This window comes from Suncus etruscus, chromosome 2 (genome assembly GCF_024139225.1).
Source record: "Suncus etruscus isolate mSunEtr1 chromosome 2, mSunEtr1.pri.cur, whole genome shotgun sequence".
NCBI lineage: Eukaryota > Metazoa > Chordata > Mammalia > Eulipotyphla > Soricidae > Suncus > Suncus etruscus.
In genome coordinates, this window is record NC_064849.1 from 40,014,379 (window position 1) to 40,034,706 (window position 20,328).

The 20,328-nt window shown below is 38.6% G+C and overlaps 1 protein-coding gene and 1 non-coding gene across 4 annotated transcripts in view; both read right to left on the reverse strand.

Moving 5' to 3' along the window:
* Positions 1-501: 501 nt before the first annotated feature.
* The window catches only part of ATL1 (atlastin GTPase 1), a 65,636-nt gene continuing 45,809 nt past the window's right edge, over positions 502-20,328 (reverse strand). The window contains exons 9-14 of one of the 3 annotated variants that reach the window (XM_049767260.1): positions 10,825-10,952; positions 9,079-9,135; positions 7,555-7,626; positions 5,381-5,812; positions 3,946-3,960; positions 502-939 (exon numbers count right to left, since the gene is read on the reverse strand). In XM_049767260.1, coding sequence (XP_049623217.1) covers positions 829-939; positions 3,946-3,960; positions 5,381-5,812; positions 7,555-7,626; positions 9,079-9,135; positions 10,825-10,952 — 815 coding nt within the window. In that variant the 3' untranslated portion in view covers positions 502-828. Of the gene's footprint in view, positions 940-3,945; positions 3,961-5,365; positions 5,813-7,554; positions 7,627-9,078; positions 9,136-10,824; positions 10,953-20,328 lie in introns of all 3 variants that reach the window. The other 2 variants (XM_049767277.1, XM_049767269.1) reach the window with 2 other exon arrangements.
* On the reverse strand, positions 7,044-7,213 carry LOC126002860 (U1 spliceosomal RNA). Its single transcript, XR_007493477.1, has one exon. It is a non-coding gene; the product is annotated as a U1 spliceosomal RNA (small nuclear RNA).

Sequence of the window (20,328 nt, forward strand, 5' to 3'; positions counted from 1 at the left end):
TAAAACAAAGCCTTATAGAAAGAAAAGAAATAGTTACATCTTACTTTTTAAAAAAAATCACACCTTTCTCATTCTATATTAAAAATCAACCAAACATTTTCAAATTCATTGGCATTTGTTTTTAATCATAGGAACCAGTAAATTTTAATAATAGTTCACATATTAAAAGAATAAACCTATGAATACATTTCTTTGTGTACCAAATGAAAAAAATATACAATGCAGTGAAACACAAATACATATACAAAGTGATTTTTGTGCATTTTTTTATCAAGAGGTCTATATTCTATATTGTTAAAATATAAAAAGCAATATATAGTTTTTGATAAAGCAACCGAAAAAGCTTTCTTAATCATATTTAAAAAGAACTAAGAGTTCATAGAATATGAAAGATGATAGAGAATCAAGCCTTTGAGTTCTGATGCTCTGCTTTTAACAAATGGAAATGTGAAATAATTTTTAAATAATACAGAAATTAAATAAGCATACTGAAATGTGGAGTAATAGCACTACATGGTTTAATTAGAACCCAGTAGTATAATTTAGTAAAGTTCAAGCATAACACATCATAGTATTATAAATAGACAAGTACTTTAACTTATAACAGCTTTTTGAAGACAAAACCAGGAAACTACATGTTAAAATGATATAACCATGCATACATACATCTGTTTATTGAACACTGAAGTAAAAGAACTTAACCATTTTGCAGTCCTCAGAGGTGTTTGTATTACTGTTTTGATGGAAGCACTTTGAATGTTTACATGAAGACATAAACAGAATATTTAATTGACAACCGATCATGCACCTGTATTTTTAAAATTCTGATTAGATTTTCTTCTTTTCAGATTGTTCAGCAGTTTCTGACTTGGGTGCAGGAAAAGCTTGATGGTAAAGGTGTCTGTGGGTTGCTGCTGCACTGTAAAGTTTGTATAAAGCCTAGAAATGAAAGAATCATGATTATAAAACCTTTTATTAAATATATAAAGTCCTTTACTTTTAGAGTCATCTGAAAATTTGGAAATGATTGATGAGCTAAGATATGGTTTTTTAACCATAGCTTAGAACTCTATCAAGTTTTCTCAAGTGTCCAATGTGTGGAGATTACTTATTTTGTGGACTGATCTTCATGAAAAAGCCATTATTCTCAGATTACATTTTCTTTAGGTTGAATAAATCATTGTGCATAGGTTTTGGTTATGTAGCAGAGGTGCATTGATAACTCTCAGCTTCTGTAATAGCTACATTGTTTGCTGTCAAGTGTGACCTTACAAAATAAGATTTTACAAAAAGTTTTCTAAAATAAGACCACTTTGATTCTCCCGTTATTTCATGTATGTTGTCCCTTCCTCTGCTGTACTGGAATCCATCTTTTAAACATGCCCACTATTCTGTTTTCATTAATCATATTTTACAAAACTTTGTTCAGAAATATCTCAGAAAGCCTTCATTAAAACTTCCTCTGACTATTGTGTGACAGTTTAAATCAGGTATTTTTATATATTACATTATATAAATATTTGTTGTTTTTCTTACCCCCACCTCTGGTATCTAAAAACTCATTTCCTTTGACTTTTATTCACATAGTAACTATTCAGGAGTCTGTATATATATTTCTTGACTCTGTAAATATATGTAATTTTATATATTTTTTATATAATTCTGGAACCTGTAAAATTAACTTAAAAATGTTGTTGTTCTTGTTGTTTTAATGTGGGACTATACCCAGCCATGCTACCCAGAATCATTCCTGGTCAAGCTGAGAGATCATAATGTGGTGCCAGAGACTGAGGTAGAGCAGGCAAGGCAAATACCTGTTGTACTCCCTCTCTGACCCAATTTCAAAAAACTCTATAAAAGTTGTTTTCCTTTAAATAGTAATTATTTACCAGGAAGCTCATTTTTTTAATTTTTATTACCTGGGAATTATCTTTTATAAGCCTATAGCTATTTTCTTTTGATTTTAAGTCTGAATGAATGGTACCATATTCAGTTAATTTCCTACTTTGTTATACTCTGATTTTAATACATTGAATTTAGTCCTTGTTCTTTTAAAAGATAAGACTGTTATTCTGTTGGAAAATTCTCTTAAGACTCAAGATTCATAACTACTTGCAGAGCAAAATGCAATAATGTGGGAGCATAAGGATTTAAAATTTTTGCCAGAGCAGTATTACAGAATGTAAGTTGTGTGCCTTGCACACTATCACTCTAGGTTTGATCCCCAGTGCCACCAGGTGGGCCCCCCCAAAAAACCAAAAAATTGGGGGCACATTCATGAAAGACATCATGTTCATTGATAATGCTGTATTTTTATTTATTTATTTATTTATTTATTTATTTATTTATTTATTTATTTATTTTTGGTTTTGGGGCCACACCCGGCGCTGCTCGGGGTTACTCCTGGCTCTCTGCTCAGAAATAGCTCCTGGCAGGCATGGGGGACCATATGGGACACCGGGATTCCAACCAACCACCTTTGGTCCTGGATTGGCTGCTTGCAAGGCAAACGCCACTGTGCTATCTCTCCAGGCCCTAATGCTGTATTTTGTCCACAATCTTATGTATCACTTCTGGAATACCTTAAAAATATTAAACCCATACATATTTTTATTTTTTTTTAAATTTCATAATTAAAACTAGCAAAAAATATAGAACTAGTAGTCATTATATTTTACAAAACTTTGTTCAGAAATATCTCAGAAAACCTTCATTAAAACTTCCTCTGACTATTGTGTGACAGTTTAAATCAGGTATTTTAAATCAGTGATTTTCTAATCTACAATTTATGAAATAAGAATATTATATTTATAAATATATAGTTCTTAGTTTATTTTTCTTTTATAATTTTTATTTTATTGAAACAGTTGTTCTCTACAGAGACCTTCATTGTTGAATTTCAGATATACAATGAGCCAGGGCCCTTCCCACCACAAGTGTCAACCTCCCTTCACCAATGGCCTCAGAGTACATCCTATACCACCACCTTTTGCCCCCTGGCCTGCCAGTATAACAGGCCCATTTAAGTTTAGATTGTTAACATTTAGGTCTCTAGATTCTATTGTTGTTGACTTTGGCTTGGATTTTTCTGAACTGCAGATATTTTTAAGAAAAATTTGAAATTGGGGTTCAGAGATAGTACTGGGGATAAGGCACTTGCCTTCCACATGACCAACCTTACTTCAATCCCTGGCACCAGATATGGTCCCTGAGAACTGCCAGGAGTGATTTTTTTTAATAAAATCTGTATTTAAGCACCATAATGACCAGCATGGTTGTAGTTGGGTTTCAGTCAGAAGTAGACCACCACCCTTCACCAGTGCCCATACCTATGACATTCTTCAAAGAAGTGGATCAAACACTCCTGAAATTCATTTGGAACAATAAATACCCACGAATAGCTAAAGCAATCCTTGGGAAAAGGAATGTGGGAGGCATTACTTTCCCCAATTTTAAATTGTATTACAAAGCAATCATCATTAAAGCAGCATAGTATTGGAATAAAGACAGATCCTCTGATCAGTGGAATAGACTTGAGTATTCAGAGAATGTTCCCCAGACATACAATGAACTAATCTTTGATGAAGGGGCAAGAAATCCAAAATGGAGCAAAGAAAGCCTCTTCAACAAGTGGTGTTGGTGCAACTGGTTAGCCACTTGTAAAAAAGTGAACTCATATCCCCCTCTAACACCATGCACAAAGATCAAATCCAATGGATTAAAGACCTTGATATCAGGCCCGAAACCATATGCTATATAGATCAATACGTAGGTAAAACATTACATGGCACTGAGACTAAAGCATCTTCAAGGAGGAAACTACTCTCTAAACAAGTGGAAGCAGAGATAAACAGATGGGACAATATGTATTAAGCTAAGAAGCTTCTGTACCTCAAAGGAAATAGTGCCTAGGATATAGTTCTTAATTTAAAGAATTTAACTTACCTCATTTGTACTTCCCTGTGGCAAAGGCAATTTAAGAGGAAGAAAGAAAAAGTATATATCCTTTATTAATGGTATTGTGATATTTAACTTTGTGTACAGTATTAATTTTGAACTTTAAAAGCAAAATACTGTTTAGGTTAAATATTTTATCTGAATCTTAGGAAGAACTCAAGTCTTAACAGATTTCAGTATCTTAGAAGGAGATTTAACACAAATTGATTTTGAGATTTACAGAATGTTAAGACCAGCAGTTCAAATGAGCCATTTTTTTTGTGTGTGTGTGTGGTTTTTGGGTCACTCCCGGCAGTGCTCAGGGGTTACTCCTGGCTCCATGCTCAGAAATTGCTCCTGGCAGGCACGGGGGACCATATGGGACGCTGGGATTCGAACGGATGACCTCTTGCATGAAAGGCAAACGCCTTACCTCCATGCTATCTCTCCAGCCCCCAAATGAGCCATTTTGACCTCATTGTCTTTCAACAATGCTACCATTTGGTTTATCTCAATAAGCATCATCAAAGGAAGATGATCGATTCATTAATTGAAGTTTAGCTATAAAAGTATATACAGAGTTCGGTTAATAGCTCATCCATGTGCCAAGATCTGAATTCAAGTTCTGACACCACTTGTCTTCTGTATCCCCCCTTACCCCCGTGGGACTGGAAGTCCATGAGCCCCTCTGGGCCTGAGTTCTGAGCCTCACCTCACCTAAAAGCTAAAAAACAAACAAACAAAAAACTCTTAATGCTAGGGAAACTAGCTATTATTCACTGCTTGCAGACCATAAATACTGAATTATTACAAAGAATTTCAACTGTAGCTTAACAAAATTTCCCTAAATTTTTGTGAGGTAATTGAAGACACTTCTAGAATGATTTAGTAAGTTGGCTCCAATGTGCTGACAATTAACCCCCATAATAAATTATTTCAACAAAGAACAACTAAACCATGAGCAGCTAATCTGAAGTTGACTTCTAGTTTATGCAGAAGCCTAACTCAATAAAGCTAATCTGAAATAATAAGTGCTTTTAGGAATTTATACTAAGAGATGGTGATACAATGGCATTTTAGTGGCTCATCTATGCCTTTAATAAAGTACTAGTTAAAATGATACTAAATAGAAAGTAATGTAGTTGACATAATTGGGTTAAAATCAACTATATACTTAACCTTTGTCTCACACTGAAACAGATTTAATGCAAAAGTAAAAACTTCTGTTTCTGAAAATTACCGAAAGGCTTACTAGAAAACAGTTGTGTAGAACTTTACATCTTGTATTAATTGTATCTGGTCATCTTGACACATGCTAAATTCTTGAAGACTGGATAGAGTTCAGGTCATGTTCACATATATTTCCAAGATCTAAAATAATATATCTGATACACAATGGCACTCGAATGGGTGCTTGTTCATAGAAAACAATTAGTGTCCTTACCTGGTCCCACAAGGCTGCAGCCACCTGGTCTATTACAGCTCCAAGCTCTCGGTATTCTCCAGAGTAGCGGATGTATGCCCAGGTGCACAGGGTAATAAGGGTGAGTCCCATGATCATATTACATAGGCTAGCTATGATGTCCAAGCCAATGAATCCAGTCACACCGGCAATCACATATGTGATAAAGATGACAACAAAGAGTGTGGCTGGGGTACGGGCTGCATGGAAAATATTTTTGCTATCATTGTGCTTGATGTACTGGATATAAAGTTCATCTATTTCGCTCTCCAACTGCTGCAAGTAACGCCGGCTAAATTCCTCCCCACCCATCTTCTTTACCCCTCGGAACAACTTCACAGATTCTTCCTTAAGCTCCAGGTGTTTGATCTGCAGGTCATTTGGGGCTAGAAAAGGTTTGTCACCACCACAAATCTGTATCAGATAAAGACATATTCAGACTATGCAGTGTGAAATAGGCAACTATCAACATTTTTCACTTAAACAGATTAGCCACACCTGGTGACGCCCAGGGGTTACTCCTGGCTATGCGCTCTGAAATCTCTCCTGGCTTGGGGACCATATGGGACGGCGGGGATCAAACTGCAGTCCCTCCTGGGTCAGCCATGTGCAAGGCAAACACCCTACCGCTGTGCCATTGCTCCAGCCCCAGATTAGCACATATTTAATGATAGACCATAAATAACAAATATCAGAAAGGCTGCGACTATAGTTTTTCAATTCATACTCCAAGTCTATTAGGCATAATTAGAATTGGTATTTCATAAGAGGCTTATAAAGTCATTCTTTACTTTAACTCTAATATAAGAAAAAATATCCTTGACTAAGCCAGATAGCAGTCTTTCAACTGCCTGAGAATATCTCGTGTATGCAAGAAGCCCAGGTTTGGAGCCAGAGTGATAGCACAGTGGTAGGGCATTTGTCTTGCAAGCTGCTAACCAGGGAAGGACCAGAGTTCAATCCCCAGCATCCTATATGGTCCCCTGAGCCTGCCAGGAGTGATTTTTGAGTGCAGAGCCAGGAAATAACCCTGAACACCAACCAAGTATGGTCCAAAAATTAAAAAATTTAAAAAATAAAAATAAGAAGCAGCTCAGGTTTGATCCCCACCCCAGTACCACATGGTGTGACACCACCAAAAAAATTCATGACAAACAAAGTTCCTTAAGATGGAAAGACATGATATACAGTGAATTGCAAACTGAATTTATTAATCATATGAATGCAAATTCCAAGAAAACTTACATCCAAATTCCCTCAGAAAATTTATTCTAATAGAAGAAAGTCTGACTTTTTAAAACAGTGAACAATGCAATAAGGCTCCAAAAAAGACAACAAAAAATTTTCTCTAGCAGTTTAAGTGATTTTTTTGAGTAGAGGGTACAGAGAGACTAAATGATTTTTAGTTTTTAAAAAAATTGGAAAAATTTCAGTTATCCATCTGTTTCCTCTAAGGTTTAAATATAAAAAATGTTTTTAATTTCCACTAGTTATGTCAAAAACATCCCAGCATTCCACATATATTTTCCTTGATTCTAAGACTTTATCAATTGTTTTATTCATTTTTTGAAAAACCCATCCCATTAGCAAATGTACACAATAATGAATAGATACATCCTACTTCAAGAATTCAGAATCTTTTCCCCAAGGGAGAGTGCATATGTAGTCCCCTACTATCACTATCACAAAGTGTGCAGTCGAGTTTCCCAGATTTGAGGAAATCGCAGGGGTCAGCACACCCAGAGTGCAGTGGGGGAGCCTCTCCCTGGGAAAATCACTTTCCTCATCATGGTATCTCCCCTACCAGGTAAAAAGAGGGGATGTAGGATATATAGATATAATAGATATATTGGCCCTTGAGGTTTAATTTCTTTTTTTTTCCTACAATGGATTTGGTTTATAAATAGAAATGTTGGAGATGTTGAATGGTGGGAGGTATCACATAAAGAGTGCAGAAATAGCATGTTGTTTGAGGCACTAGATCTTACATATAGTAAGAGGAACTGACTGGGGTTAAGTGTGTTTTGTTATAAATAAGAGAATTAATTTAAAATATTCTTAGGATTGGGTTGGACAGAGGGTGATGGTGATGGTGGTGATTGGAAGAAAAAGTTCATGGAATAATATTGGTTTTATTTAAAATATTTCATTCTTACCTCTTCCATTTTTTTGTTGTATGTGTCCTTGGCAGTTGCCACTGCTGCTAAATTGTTAGCTTCTGCTGTAGCCTTTGGATAAAGCAGAGTGGATATTTATTAAATTCTACCAACAATTTTTATTCAGAGCATCATGCATGTACAAGAAATGTGTAAGAATTCAAGGTCATCAAATCATTTTAAAATTCTGAATATTTCCATTACATAAAAATTGTTAAAGGTAAAATTTCAAAATGCATACAATAGAGAATTTTATTCAATAAACTATAGTTTATAAAATAGGTTTTATTTGGAAGATCTTTCTCCTTTTAAGGTTCTCACCAAATGAGAAAAATTCATAAATACAAATACATAGGATATAATGTGTTGTAAACTTTATGTACATTAATTAAAAATTTTCTGAAGGGGATGGAGTAATAGCATAGCAGTAGGGCATTTGCCTTGCATGTGGACAACCTGAGATGGACCCTGGTTCAATCCCTGGCAACCATATGGTTCCCTGAGCCTGCCAGGAGCAATTTCTAAGCACAGAGTCAGGAATTACCTCTGAGTGCTGCCAGGTGTGACCCCCCCCACTCCAAATCTTAAATTTAAGAACTGATGCTGACAAGGGAAAAAGAACAATTAAGACATTTTTTGGTATGTCTTAAAAGCTAGTTTCAGAACACTGACAATGGTGGAGAAAGTGGTCACTCAGGAGGAGAGGATTGCTGAAAGGTGTTCTAGTTATGTTATGTGTGAAATCCTAGAAGCAACCATACTGTAAAACCATGTGCCTTAAAAAAAAAGTCTATTATAGAGGCAGGCTGGTGGGTGGGAGAGAGAAATTGGGGGTATTGAAAGGGGAAGCATACGATAGTAAAGGGATTAACTTTGGAACATTGTAAGCCTAAAACCTAATCAAGAAAATGTCTAATAATTTATGATGACTAAATGAAAAGGAAAGAAAGAAAAATCTAATTATTCCTTAATTGTAGAAGCTTCTCTACATGTTATTTGTCTACTTGCACGAGTTGTTTAGAGTCTACTGTCTGATTCTAAATCATAATGTCAGTGTTTTCTACACAAATTTACTGCAAAGAATGAAAACTCTGGTATAAAGTACTGCTTATCACCACAAGTAAGAGAAAGACATGTAGCTTGTGTAGAAAAATATTTGAATGTTCAAATGGATAGTTAGAAAACATAATCTTCCAACATACCATATCAACTTTCTTGGAGGCGTTTGGGGAGGTTACATTCAGCGGTGCTCAGGGGTTACTCCTGGCTCTGAACTCAGAAATCATTGCTGGCAGTCTTGGGGAACCATATGGGATGCCAGGAATCGAACCACCGTTCTCCTGGGTCAGCCCCATGCAAGGCAAATGCCCTACCAGCTGTGCTATCTCTCTGACCCCCATGTCAACTATTTTTATTTGATCATTTCTGACAGCCAGATTACAGCATAATTAAAGCGAAGTAAGGAATGCCTAGCTTTAGTGACAAGTATATTTTAAATTTTTATGCTTCTTAATTAATATATACCTGTAACATGGATTTTGGATGTGGTAATTCTTCACCTTGATAGATCTTTATATAAGCCTGAAAAAAGAGACATAATCAAGCATTATTTGTTATTTCCTTAATTTTGTTTAACTGTATTTTAAGACCTTGCCAGTTTGAAAATAAAGTTCTTGATAAGTTCCAAGGACTTGCAACTATTATCTTTTATATACTTCAACTTTCTCCTTAGTTTGGGTTCCCTTTTCCTGAAATTTCCTTTTCATAGATGTCCACTTGCCAATTCTACACTTTCTAAAGGTCAAACTCATTGCCACCTCTTTTAAACATTTTCAAATTCCTCTGCTTAAAGTAACCTTCCCATTGCTGCTTAGGAAAATTCTTTAGGAATTTAGCATATGATGTCATATGCTTTGTGGAAAGATTTGTGTAACATCTGGAATAACCTAATTCTTTTTTTTTTTTTTTTTTTTTAGTTTTTGGGCCACACCCTGTGACGCTCAGGGGTTACTCCTGGCTATGCGCTCAGAAGTTGCTCCTGGCTTCTTGGGGGACCATATGGGACGCCGGGGGATCGAACCGCGGTCCGTCCTAGGCTAGCGCAGGCAAGGCAGGCACCTTACCTCCAGCGCCACCGCCCGGCCCCTGGAATAACCTAATTCTAAGTTCCTCCACAGTGAGTAAGAATTAAGATTTAAAGTAAATGACTTTTTTGTTTGCTAACAGTGATAAATGTAATCATATTGGAAATATATGACCATTTAAAATAACATGATATTTAAAATTGACATTTTAATCCTCAGAACATCAGGCCACAAAATAACTCTGTTTAGGTAGTTTAGTTTTAAAAAGTATTCAGGGCCAGAGTGACAGTATAGTGGGTAGGGCATTTCCCTTGCATGTGGCCAGCCCTGGTTCAATCCTTGGCATCCCAGTCCCCCAAGCACAACCAGGAGGGGTCCCAGGGCACAGAGTCAGGAGTAAGGTCTGAGCAAAGTTGGGTGTGGTCCAAAGCCAAGATAAATAAATTAATTAATTAAAAGTATTAATCCATATATGAAATAAACAGGAATGCAAATTTAAAATAATTCCACAGCAGGTTAGCTCTTAGTATAAAAAATGGGACATGAATTCAATTTTTTCCAGCAGAAAGGTATTGTGTACCCTCTTAGGAAAAAGTATCAGAGCAAAATTCATAATAGGTCATGACTGAAAAATATATGGCATGGACCCTGGAAAGTATCTCTCAACCCCTAGGAAACACCCCCTAAAATGTTTTTAAGAATTGGGGCCGGGAAGGTGGCGCTAGAGGTAAGGTGTCTGCCTTACAAGCGCTAGCCAAGGAACGGACCGCGGTTCGATCCCCCGGCGTCCCATATGGTCCCCCCAAGCCAGGGGCGATTTCTGAGCACATAGCTAGGAGTAACCCCTGAGCGTCAAACGGGTGTGGCCCAAAAACCAAAAAAAAAAAAAAAATGTTTTTAAGAATTTACCAGTTCTTAGATACATTAGCATTTTGAAATATAGTTCCTTCAACATCAAAAGGGGATAGTAAAGTTATTGTCAAGGAGACCTCTTTAAAAATAATTTTAGAAAGCAAGATTTTCTTGGGAATTTCAAATTTTCCATTTTTATAGATTCCTTGTATATTTGCCCACCTCTTCACCATATTAAAGTTTATCATTTTTATCTCTTTGTTTAAAGTAGGAGTTATATTCTAAAACATGCCAAATCTAAGTACTCACAAGTGCTCTAGAAATAAAATAATACCTTGAAGTACTCCACCAGACCTCGGCAGGTAATTTTGTTCCCATTGATCTCTTTAATATCTAGGCCCTCCGGTGTAAGTAGCCAAGGAATCAGGATTTTCAGGTTTTTGATGAATTCATCATCTATTTCTACAAGTAAAAGCAAATTGTTCATTATTTTAAAAATCGTTTCCAGTCCTCCACAAGTTTCAGAGGTCAGAGAGATATGAAAGGAGGGCATGAGACATGTAGCCAGCCCTTATTTAATTCCCTGGCACCACATAAACACTGCCACACCTTATAAAATGGCACGGGTAATCTCTGAACACAGGAGTGGTCCCTGAGCATAGATCCAGCACTAAGTACTACTGAATACTACTCAGCATGACTTATAAACAAAAGAAGAAAAAATTACAAAAGGAAAAAAAGCAATTACATCTTCAACATGTCTTTACTGGAGACAGAAAATGCCATCACTCACTTTCCCATTATCTAACTCAGTGTTTGACTATGTTTTTTCAACTGCAGCTCTGTATAACTCTATTCCTTTCTATGATGCCCTTTCATACAGGTTTTCACCTAAATTCATGTCATGGCCCTTGGTTACATGATTTAACCTGTGGGTCCTCTTGGATATCTAGGGCCCACTGGAAGGCCACTTGGCCCATTGAGAAATACTGATCTCAACAACTCCTAAAATCTATTTCCTACACTTTGTCTGAACATCTACTGGTCTTTCTCATCCCCATACTAAACAAATGGTTATCTTGGTTTCCACCTATGAATAGCTTCTATATTATTAAATGTTATGCAGATATTTTAATAATTTATATATTATGGTGTTTTATGTATTTTTGCCTATAAATAAGCTCGTAAATGAGGAAATGGCAAGATAGTTCCTGAAAAACTAAGATTTATTTCCGCCAGAAAATATCCAAAAATTATGTGCCTACAACATAAAAAAAGAATGTGTAAAACTAAGTAAGATGTGATCAGTAAATCTCCACTTAAAAATAGAGACAGTATTGATGGAACTACTGACAACTAGGGTGAAATAGCAATACAAATTAGGCAGCAAAACTATGGAGGCTTTATAGTTAATCAAAGGTAGTCTAACTTATTCACTTATCAAGTTTAGTATACCTGATCTAGTTAATGCATGTTATAGCAATAGTTTCATGCTATATTACAGACTTATCAAAGTTACAAGAAAATAGATATTCAGAGAAGTTTGAGGACCACTGATATATTTAAGACTATTATTTTAAATATATAGAAGATCTGCAAAATATATGTTAAAAACAAGGAAAGCCGGAGACATGACATCGAGACTTGATATCACACTGAATATGAAAATCGAGCCTTCAGACTTATTTTGTAGAGCCTTGGAATTTGTGTCCATGTTCTATTAAGACTTTTTTTTATAAATACTTATCTATAAATTTATTCAAATTTAGTTTGTTGTTGTACACATTTTTGCTGATAACTTTGTTTTGTATAGTTTTAGTCAAAGATATTTATTGTGATGACTTGCTAACACAACACTGGTGTTTGTATTATGTTTGCATGTTACTGTATTTTATTGCCTGCTATGTATTTATTTTGTTGCACTGCATTCAGCTGACTTAGGTTGAATTCCCAACACTTATATGATTCCCTGAGTACTGCCAGAAGTGAAACTGAGTGCAAAGCTTGGAGCATGGCTAAGAGTGCCTCCTTCAAAAAAACACTGAGGACAGAAGAGGGAGGGGGAAGAGAGAGAGAAGAGAGAGTGAGAGAGAAAGAGAGAGTGAGAGAGAGCGAGAGAGAGAGAGCAAGAGAGAGAGCCAGGAATAACCCTGAGCTACCTTGTATGGTCCAACCTCCCTTCATCCCCTGCGCAAAAAAAACAACAACAATAAAGAAACCAAAAACAAAACTAAAGTCTACTGCTTATAAAAACATTACTTTCCTTATATAATTATCATGGAATAAGATACACCTGGGTTTTCAAAGCAAGGGAGAGCTACTTCCATGATCATTAACACAATCAGTATTTAACCATACATTTGAACTTAAAATGTGTTGTGTAAATTAAAGACAGCTGTCCTTGGTTTCACTCATGTGCAGATGATCTATAAGGCAAAGGAACAAAACCCCTAATCTAACTGAAAGCAATGTTGGTTTCTAGAGGGGAAAAAAAAGTAGAGAGATGAGAGGGACGAGAAGAGGAAATTTTGGTGATGGATGGCACTGGCACTTTAGTGATAGCAATGCTAACAATTATACCATCTAGAGGTCTAAAGCTGCACTCATGAAATTTTATAACATTGTAAATTAAAGAGGGTAAGTCAATAAAAGACTAAAACTTAAAATTTATATTCTAAAAATAGCTTTATTCATAGCCTAGGTTTATTCTTCCTGAAATCTATATTCCAACTTGGAATTCAAAGGTTAAAACAAAATAGAATACAAATGGTGAGCTTTTGCTAACATTATCGTTTGAACTTGCAGGGATATACTAATCGGCTTTATAACTACTGCAAATGTCCAATATATGTGTGTCTTGAATGATTACTATGTTTACATTTCCTCAGTAATTTTGACTACGAAAGTTAAACTTTGTTAGGAATTCAAAGTCTAGGCCAAGTTGGTTATCTGTGACAATAGTTGAGGAACCAATGTATGCTTCATAAAAACTCCACAAAGCTGTATGAATTAACCATGGAAGATAAGTCAAGATAAATCAAGATTACATGACTCCAACAAGTCTTTTGGAATACGTTGTATTATTATTATTTATCATTATTATTTTGATTTGGGGTCCTACCCAGCAGCACTCAGTGCTTACTCCTGGCTCTGAGTTCAAGGGTCACTTCTGGAAAGTTCTAGAGAGTATATGTGATATAGTTGATCAAATCTGGATCAGTTGCATGCATAGCAAGCACCTGATCACTCTCCATCCCCCCAAACACATTTAAATATAATCAACTTGTAAAGACAGTCAGCACTGCTTTCAGTAGTCAACTGGATCTGCTGAGAATTTCTGATGTGGTTACTGAGACCACTTTGTATTTGGAATTTAGAGAAACCTCACAAAATATAACTCCTGTTCATTTAAAATGGTATTTCTGCCAAAGTGATAGCACAGTGGTAGGGTGTTTGCCTTGCATGCTACCAACCCATGATGGACCCTGGCATTCAATCCCTGGCATCCCATATGGTCCCCCGAGCCTGCCAGGAGTGATTTCAGAGCACAGAGCCAGGAGTAACTCCTCAGTGGTGCCAAGTGTAGCCCAAAAACAAAAAAAAATTTTTTTTGAATTAAAAAATAAAGTAAGGGGCCGGAGAGATAGCATGCAGGTGGGGTATTTGCCTTGCATGCAGAAGGACAGTGGTTTGGAATCCTAGCATTCCATATACAGTAGTCCCTAGAGCCTAGCAGGAGCGATTTCTGAGTGTAGAGCCAGGAGTAACCCCTGACCGCTGCCGGGTGTGACCCAAAAACCAATAAATAAATAAATAATAAACAAATAAAATAAAGTGGTATTTCTTAGCCAAAGAGTTCAGGATTGCCCCAAACGCACAGAGCCCTGAACAATTCTATGTGTGGTACAAAAAAACAAGAAATGGAATTACCAATCTAGGTGACGTTTTCATTAGGCACTTGACAAAAACTGATTAAATATAGCACAAATGTGACTCAGCACTTTTGAACTATTTGACTTATCTCATGGGAAACTATTAAAATGATAAAAACATATGTAATCACAGCACTATTTATTAATAAAGCAAAACAATGAAAGAAATTTACTCAGAACATGAGCTTCTCCAGAATGAAAAATATCCCATAGAACTATGTTTTTATTAATTTGGCAGGTTGGTAGTGGTTTTGGCCACACCTAGTAGTGTTCAGAGGTTACTCCTAATTCTGTATTCAGGAATCACTCCTGGCAGGGTTGGGGGATCATATGGAATGCTGGCAGCATACAAGGCAAATGCTTTATCCACTCTACTATTGCTCAAGCTCCAATGCTAGGTTTTAACAACAATGGAAATGATAAGATAATGAAGTAATATGAGAGACCATGGATACACAGTAATTATAGCAATTACTATTGATAATAGTCAGAAAATAATTTCTATGAATTTGTGAAAGACTATATAAGAAAGTATAATAAAAAAAGTTTCTGGGCTCCCTGTGTGTGACACCAGGCGGGGAAAATCCGCGAAAGTACACCGGCCCAGTGGGGCTCAACTGTGAAAGACTGTGAGTGTGACCTGTCTATGTCTGTCTACTGTCCTCTTGCGTGAAACTCTTGCGAGTGGGGCAAAAAGAGCCTCCAGAAACCTCGCTCGCCCAGACGCCATTTTCAGGGAGGGACTTCAGAGCATAAAAACCGGCTAAGCTTTGCAAAAGCCGGCTCCCTGTGTGTGACACCAGGCGGGGAAAATCCGCGAAAGTACACCGGCCCAGTGGGGCTCAACTGTGAAAGACTGTGAGTGTGACCTGTCTATGTCTGTCTACTGTCCTCTTGCGTGAAACTCCTGCGAGTGGGGCACAAAGAGCCTCCAGAAACCTCGCTCGCCCAGACGCCATTTTCAGGGAGGGACTTCAGAGCATAAAAACCGGCTAAGCTTTGCAAAAGCCGGCTCCCTGTGTGTGACACCAGGCGGGGAAAATCCGCGAAAGTACACCGGCCCAGTGGGGCTCAACTGAGAAAGACTGTGAGTGTGACCTGTCTATGTCTGTCTACTGTCCTCTTGCGTGAAACTCCTGCGAGTGGGGCAAAAAGAGCCTCCAGAAACCTCGCTCGCCCAGACGCCATTTTCAGGGAGGGACTTCAGAGCATAAAAACCGGCTAAGCTTTGCAAAAGCCGGCTCCCTGTGTGTGACACCAGGCGGGGAAAATCCGCGAAAGTACACCGGCCCAGTGGGGCTCAACTGTGAAAGACTGTGAGTGTGACCTGTCTATGTCTGTCTACTGTCCTCTTGCGTGAAACTCCTGCGAGTGGGGCAAAAAGAGCCTCCAGAAACCTCGCTCGCCCAGACGCCATTTTCAGGGAGGGACTTCAGAGCATAAAAACCGGCTAAGCTTTGCAAAAGCCGGCTCCCTGTGTGTGACACCAGGCGGGGAAAATCCGCGAAAGTACACCGGCCCAATGGGGCTCAACTGTGAAAGACTGTGAGTGTGACCTGTCTATGTCTGTCTACTGTCCTCTTGCGTGAAACTCCTGCGAGTGGGGCAAAAAGAGCCTCCAGAAACCTCGCTCGCCCAGACGCCATTTTCAGGGAGGGACTTCAGAGCTTAAAACTGGCTAAGCTTTGCAAAAGCCGGCTCCCTGTGTGTGACACCAGGCGGGGAAAATCCGCGAAAGTACACCGGCCCAGTGGGGCTCAACTGTGAAAGACTGTGAGTGTGACCTGTCTATGTCTGTCTACTGTCCTCTTGCGTGAAACTCCTGCGAGTGGGGCAAAAAGAGCCTCCAGAAACCTCGCTCGCCAAGACGCCATTTTCAGGGAGGGACTTCAGAGCATAAAAACCGGCTAAGCTTTGCAAAAGCCGGCTCCCTGTGTGTGACACCAGGCGGGGAAAATCCGCGAAAGTACACCGGCCCAGTGGGGCTCAACTGTGAAAGACTGTGAGTGTGACCTGTCTATGTCTGTCTACTGTCCTCTTGCGTGAAACTCCTGCGAGTGGGGCAAAAAGAGCCTCCAGAAACCTCGCTCGCCCAGACGCCATTTTCAGGGAGGGACTTCAGAGCATAAAAACCGGCTAAGCTTTGCAAAAGCCGGCTCCCTGTGTGTGACACCAGGCGGGGAAAATTCGCGAAAGTACACCGGCCCAATGGGGCTCAACTGTGAAAGACTGTGAGTGTGACCTGTCTATGTCTGTCTACTGTCCTCTTGCGTGAAACTCCTGCGAGTGGGGCAAAAAGAGCCTCCAGAAACCTCGCTCGCCCAGACGCCATTTTCAGGGAGGGACTTCAGAGCTTAAAACTGGCTAAGCTTTGCAAAAGCCGGCTCCCTGTGTGTGACACCAGGCGGGGAAAATCCGCGAAAGTACACCGGCCCAGTGGGGCTCAACTGTGAAAGACTGTGAGTGTGACCTGTCTATGTCTGTCTACTGTCCTCTTGCGTGAAACTCTTGCGAGTGGGGCAAAAAGAGGCTCAGAGGAGCACGGCCGCTCCGCTTCGCTACGCGGCCGTGCACTCTTTCTAAGGAAAGAACTCCATTGCAACAAGAAGGAAAAATCACACTAAGAACGGCGCTATATCACAGAAGCAAACATTTCTCTCTGGACTGTCTTCTCTGTTGCATGCTCGGGCCTAAGATTTGACCCAGTGTGAGGCTTCATCCATGGAGGACTCCCCTCCCTTAGAGGCAAGTCAGCCCATCCAGAAAGGGAGGAGCCAGAGGAGTGTGCTGCCTAGATCATATAGACAATGAATACCACCACAACACGTAGAAAAACCCACAATACAAGTGTGACAATGGGGAAACAACGCAGGCCAGCATCAGACATAGAGAATGAAGATGACAATTCTGAGGACCAGATAATGACTGAACAACTAATCAACCTCTCAGATAAGGACTTTAGACTAGCAATATGGAAGGTGCTCAACAGACTCCAAGAAACCATGGATCGAGTTGAACAGAACACTAATAAGAACCAAGAAAATATGAAGGCAGAAATGACAAAACTCCAAACTGAAATAACATGTCAACTAACAGGACTGAAAAAGTCAGTAAACGAAGTGAATGACAAAATGGATAAGCTCTGGGACAGGGTATCAGAAGCTGAGAATAGACTTGGTGCTGTGGAAGATGAGATACATAACAATTCCATACAGCAGGAGAGATTGGACAAAAAAATTAAAGCAAATGAGCAGACAATGGAAAAATTAGTCAAAGAATGAGAACAGACGAAAATAGAAGTCTATGATAAGATCAACAGAAACAACTTAAGAATCATTGGAGTCCCAGAGACCCAGGAAGAAAATTTCCAGGAAGAATCAATGGTCAAGAACATCATTAAAGAGAAACTTCCAGAGCTAAAGAATATATGTGATCAAATCCTGCATGCCCGAAGAGTACCAACCAAAAGAGACCCCAGAAAAACCACCCCAAGACACATCCTAGTCACAATGACAAATCCCACAGATAGAGACAGAATTCTGAAAACAGCAAGATCAAAAGGGGAAATCATGTTCAAGCAAGCTTCCCTAAGATTTACAGCAGACCTGTCACCAGAAACACTCAATGCCAGAAAGCAGTGGTGGGATATTGTGACAAGACTGAATGAAATGAATGCTTCACCCAGAATACTATACCCAGCAAAACTCACTTTCCGGTTTGATGGAAGAATACATGGTTTCACAGACAAAAAACAGCTCAGAAACTTCACAGACACAAAACCAGTCTTAAGAGAAAAACTGAAAGACCTAATCTAAGACAAGACTACCCAAAAGACACACCAAATTTTGAAATAAAGATGGCGTTAAATCCCAGGACAATTCTTTCTCTCAACGTCAATGGACTAAATGCACCAGTTAAGAGACACAGAATGGCTAAATGGATCAAAAAACTCAATCCAACCTTCTGCTGCCTACAAGAAACGCACCTGAATAGTCAGAACAAACATAGACTCAAAATAAAAGGCTGGAGAAAAATTATCCAAGCAAACAACACCCATAAAAAAGCTGGAGTGGCCATACTAATATCAGATAATGCAAACTTTATACTCAGGAAGGTTGTAAGGGACAAAGACGGACATTTTATATTAATCAAGGGGTACGTAGAGCAGGAAGAATTCACTCTCCTAAACATATATGCACCGAATGAGGGGCCAGCAAAATATTTAATACAACTGTTGACAAATCTGAAAAATAATATCAACAACAACACAATAATTGTGGGGGACCTTAACACGGCTTTGTCAACACTGGACAGGTCAACCAGACTGAAACCCAACAAGAATATACTAGACCTGAGGAGAGAAATGGAAGAAAGAGGCCTAGTGGATATATATAGGACACTCCATCCCCAGAAACCTGGATACACATTCTTCTCCAATGTACATGGGACATTCTCCAGGATAGACTACATGCTGGCACATAAAACATACCTCCATAAGATCAAGAGGATAGAAATTTTGCAGACTACCTTCGCTGACCACAAGGCTCTGAAATTATTTGTGAACTCCAAAGGGACTCAGAAGAAACACTTTAACACCTGGAAGTTAAACAGCCTCATGCTCAATAACCAGTGGGTCCGAGATGAAATCAAGGAGGAAATAAAAAGGTTCCTGGAAACAAATGACAATAAAGACACAAACTCTCAGAACTTATGGGACACAGCAAAAGCAGTACTGAGAGGAAAATTTATAGCTTTGCAAGCACACATCAGGAAGGAAGAAGGAGCTTACCTGAGTAGCTTAATGACACAGCTAATAGAACTAGAAAATGCTCAACAAAAGGACCCAAGAATAGGAAGACAGAAGGAAATAACAAAGCTGAGAGCAGAAATCAACGAAGTGGAAACTCAAAAAACAATCCGAAAGATCAACGAAAGCAGAAGTTGGTTCTTTGAAAAAATAAACAAGATTGATAGACCACTGGCAAACCTAACAAAGAAAGAGAGAGAGAGAAACTTGATAACTCGTATCAGGAATGAAAAAGGAGAGATCACTACTGATATGACAGAGATTCAAAGGGTAATCAGAAACTACTTTGAAAAACTCTACGCCACTAAAAATGAGAACCTGGAAGAAATGGATAAATTCTTGGACTCTTATAATCTTCCACGGTTGAAGGAAGAGGATGTAGCATATCTAAACACCCCCATCACCATTGATGAAATTAAAACAGTAATCAAATGTCTGCCGAAAAACAAAAGCCCAGGTCCAGATGGATTCACTAATGAATTCTATCAAACTTTCCAAGAGGAACTACTACCAATCCTGGCAAGACTCTTTCATGAAATTGAACAAACAGAAACACTTCCAAATAGCTTTTATGAGGCCAACATCACCTTGATACCTAAACCAGACAGAGACGCTACCAAAAAAGAAAATTACAGACCAATATCACTGATGAATGCAGATGCAAAGATCCTCAACAAAATCCTGGCAAATAGGATTCAATGCCTCGTTAAGAAGATCATCCACTACGATCAAGTAGGTTTCATCCCAGGAATGCAAGGCTGGTTTAACATCCGTAAATCTATCAACATAATACACAACATCAATAACAAGAAAAATAAAAACCACATGATCAGGGGCCGGAGAGATAGCATGGAGGTAAGGCGTTTGCCTTTCATGCAGGAGGTCATCGGTTCGAATCCCGGCGCCCCATATGGTCCCCTGTGCCTGCCAGGAGCAATTTCTGAGCCTGGAGCCAGGAATAACCCCTGAGCACTGCCAGGTGTGACCCAAAAACCAAAAACAAAAAAAAAAAAAAAACAAAAAAAAACCACATGATCATATCAATAGATGCAGAGAAAGCATTTGATAAGGTCCAACACCCATTCTTGATCAAAACTCT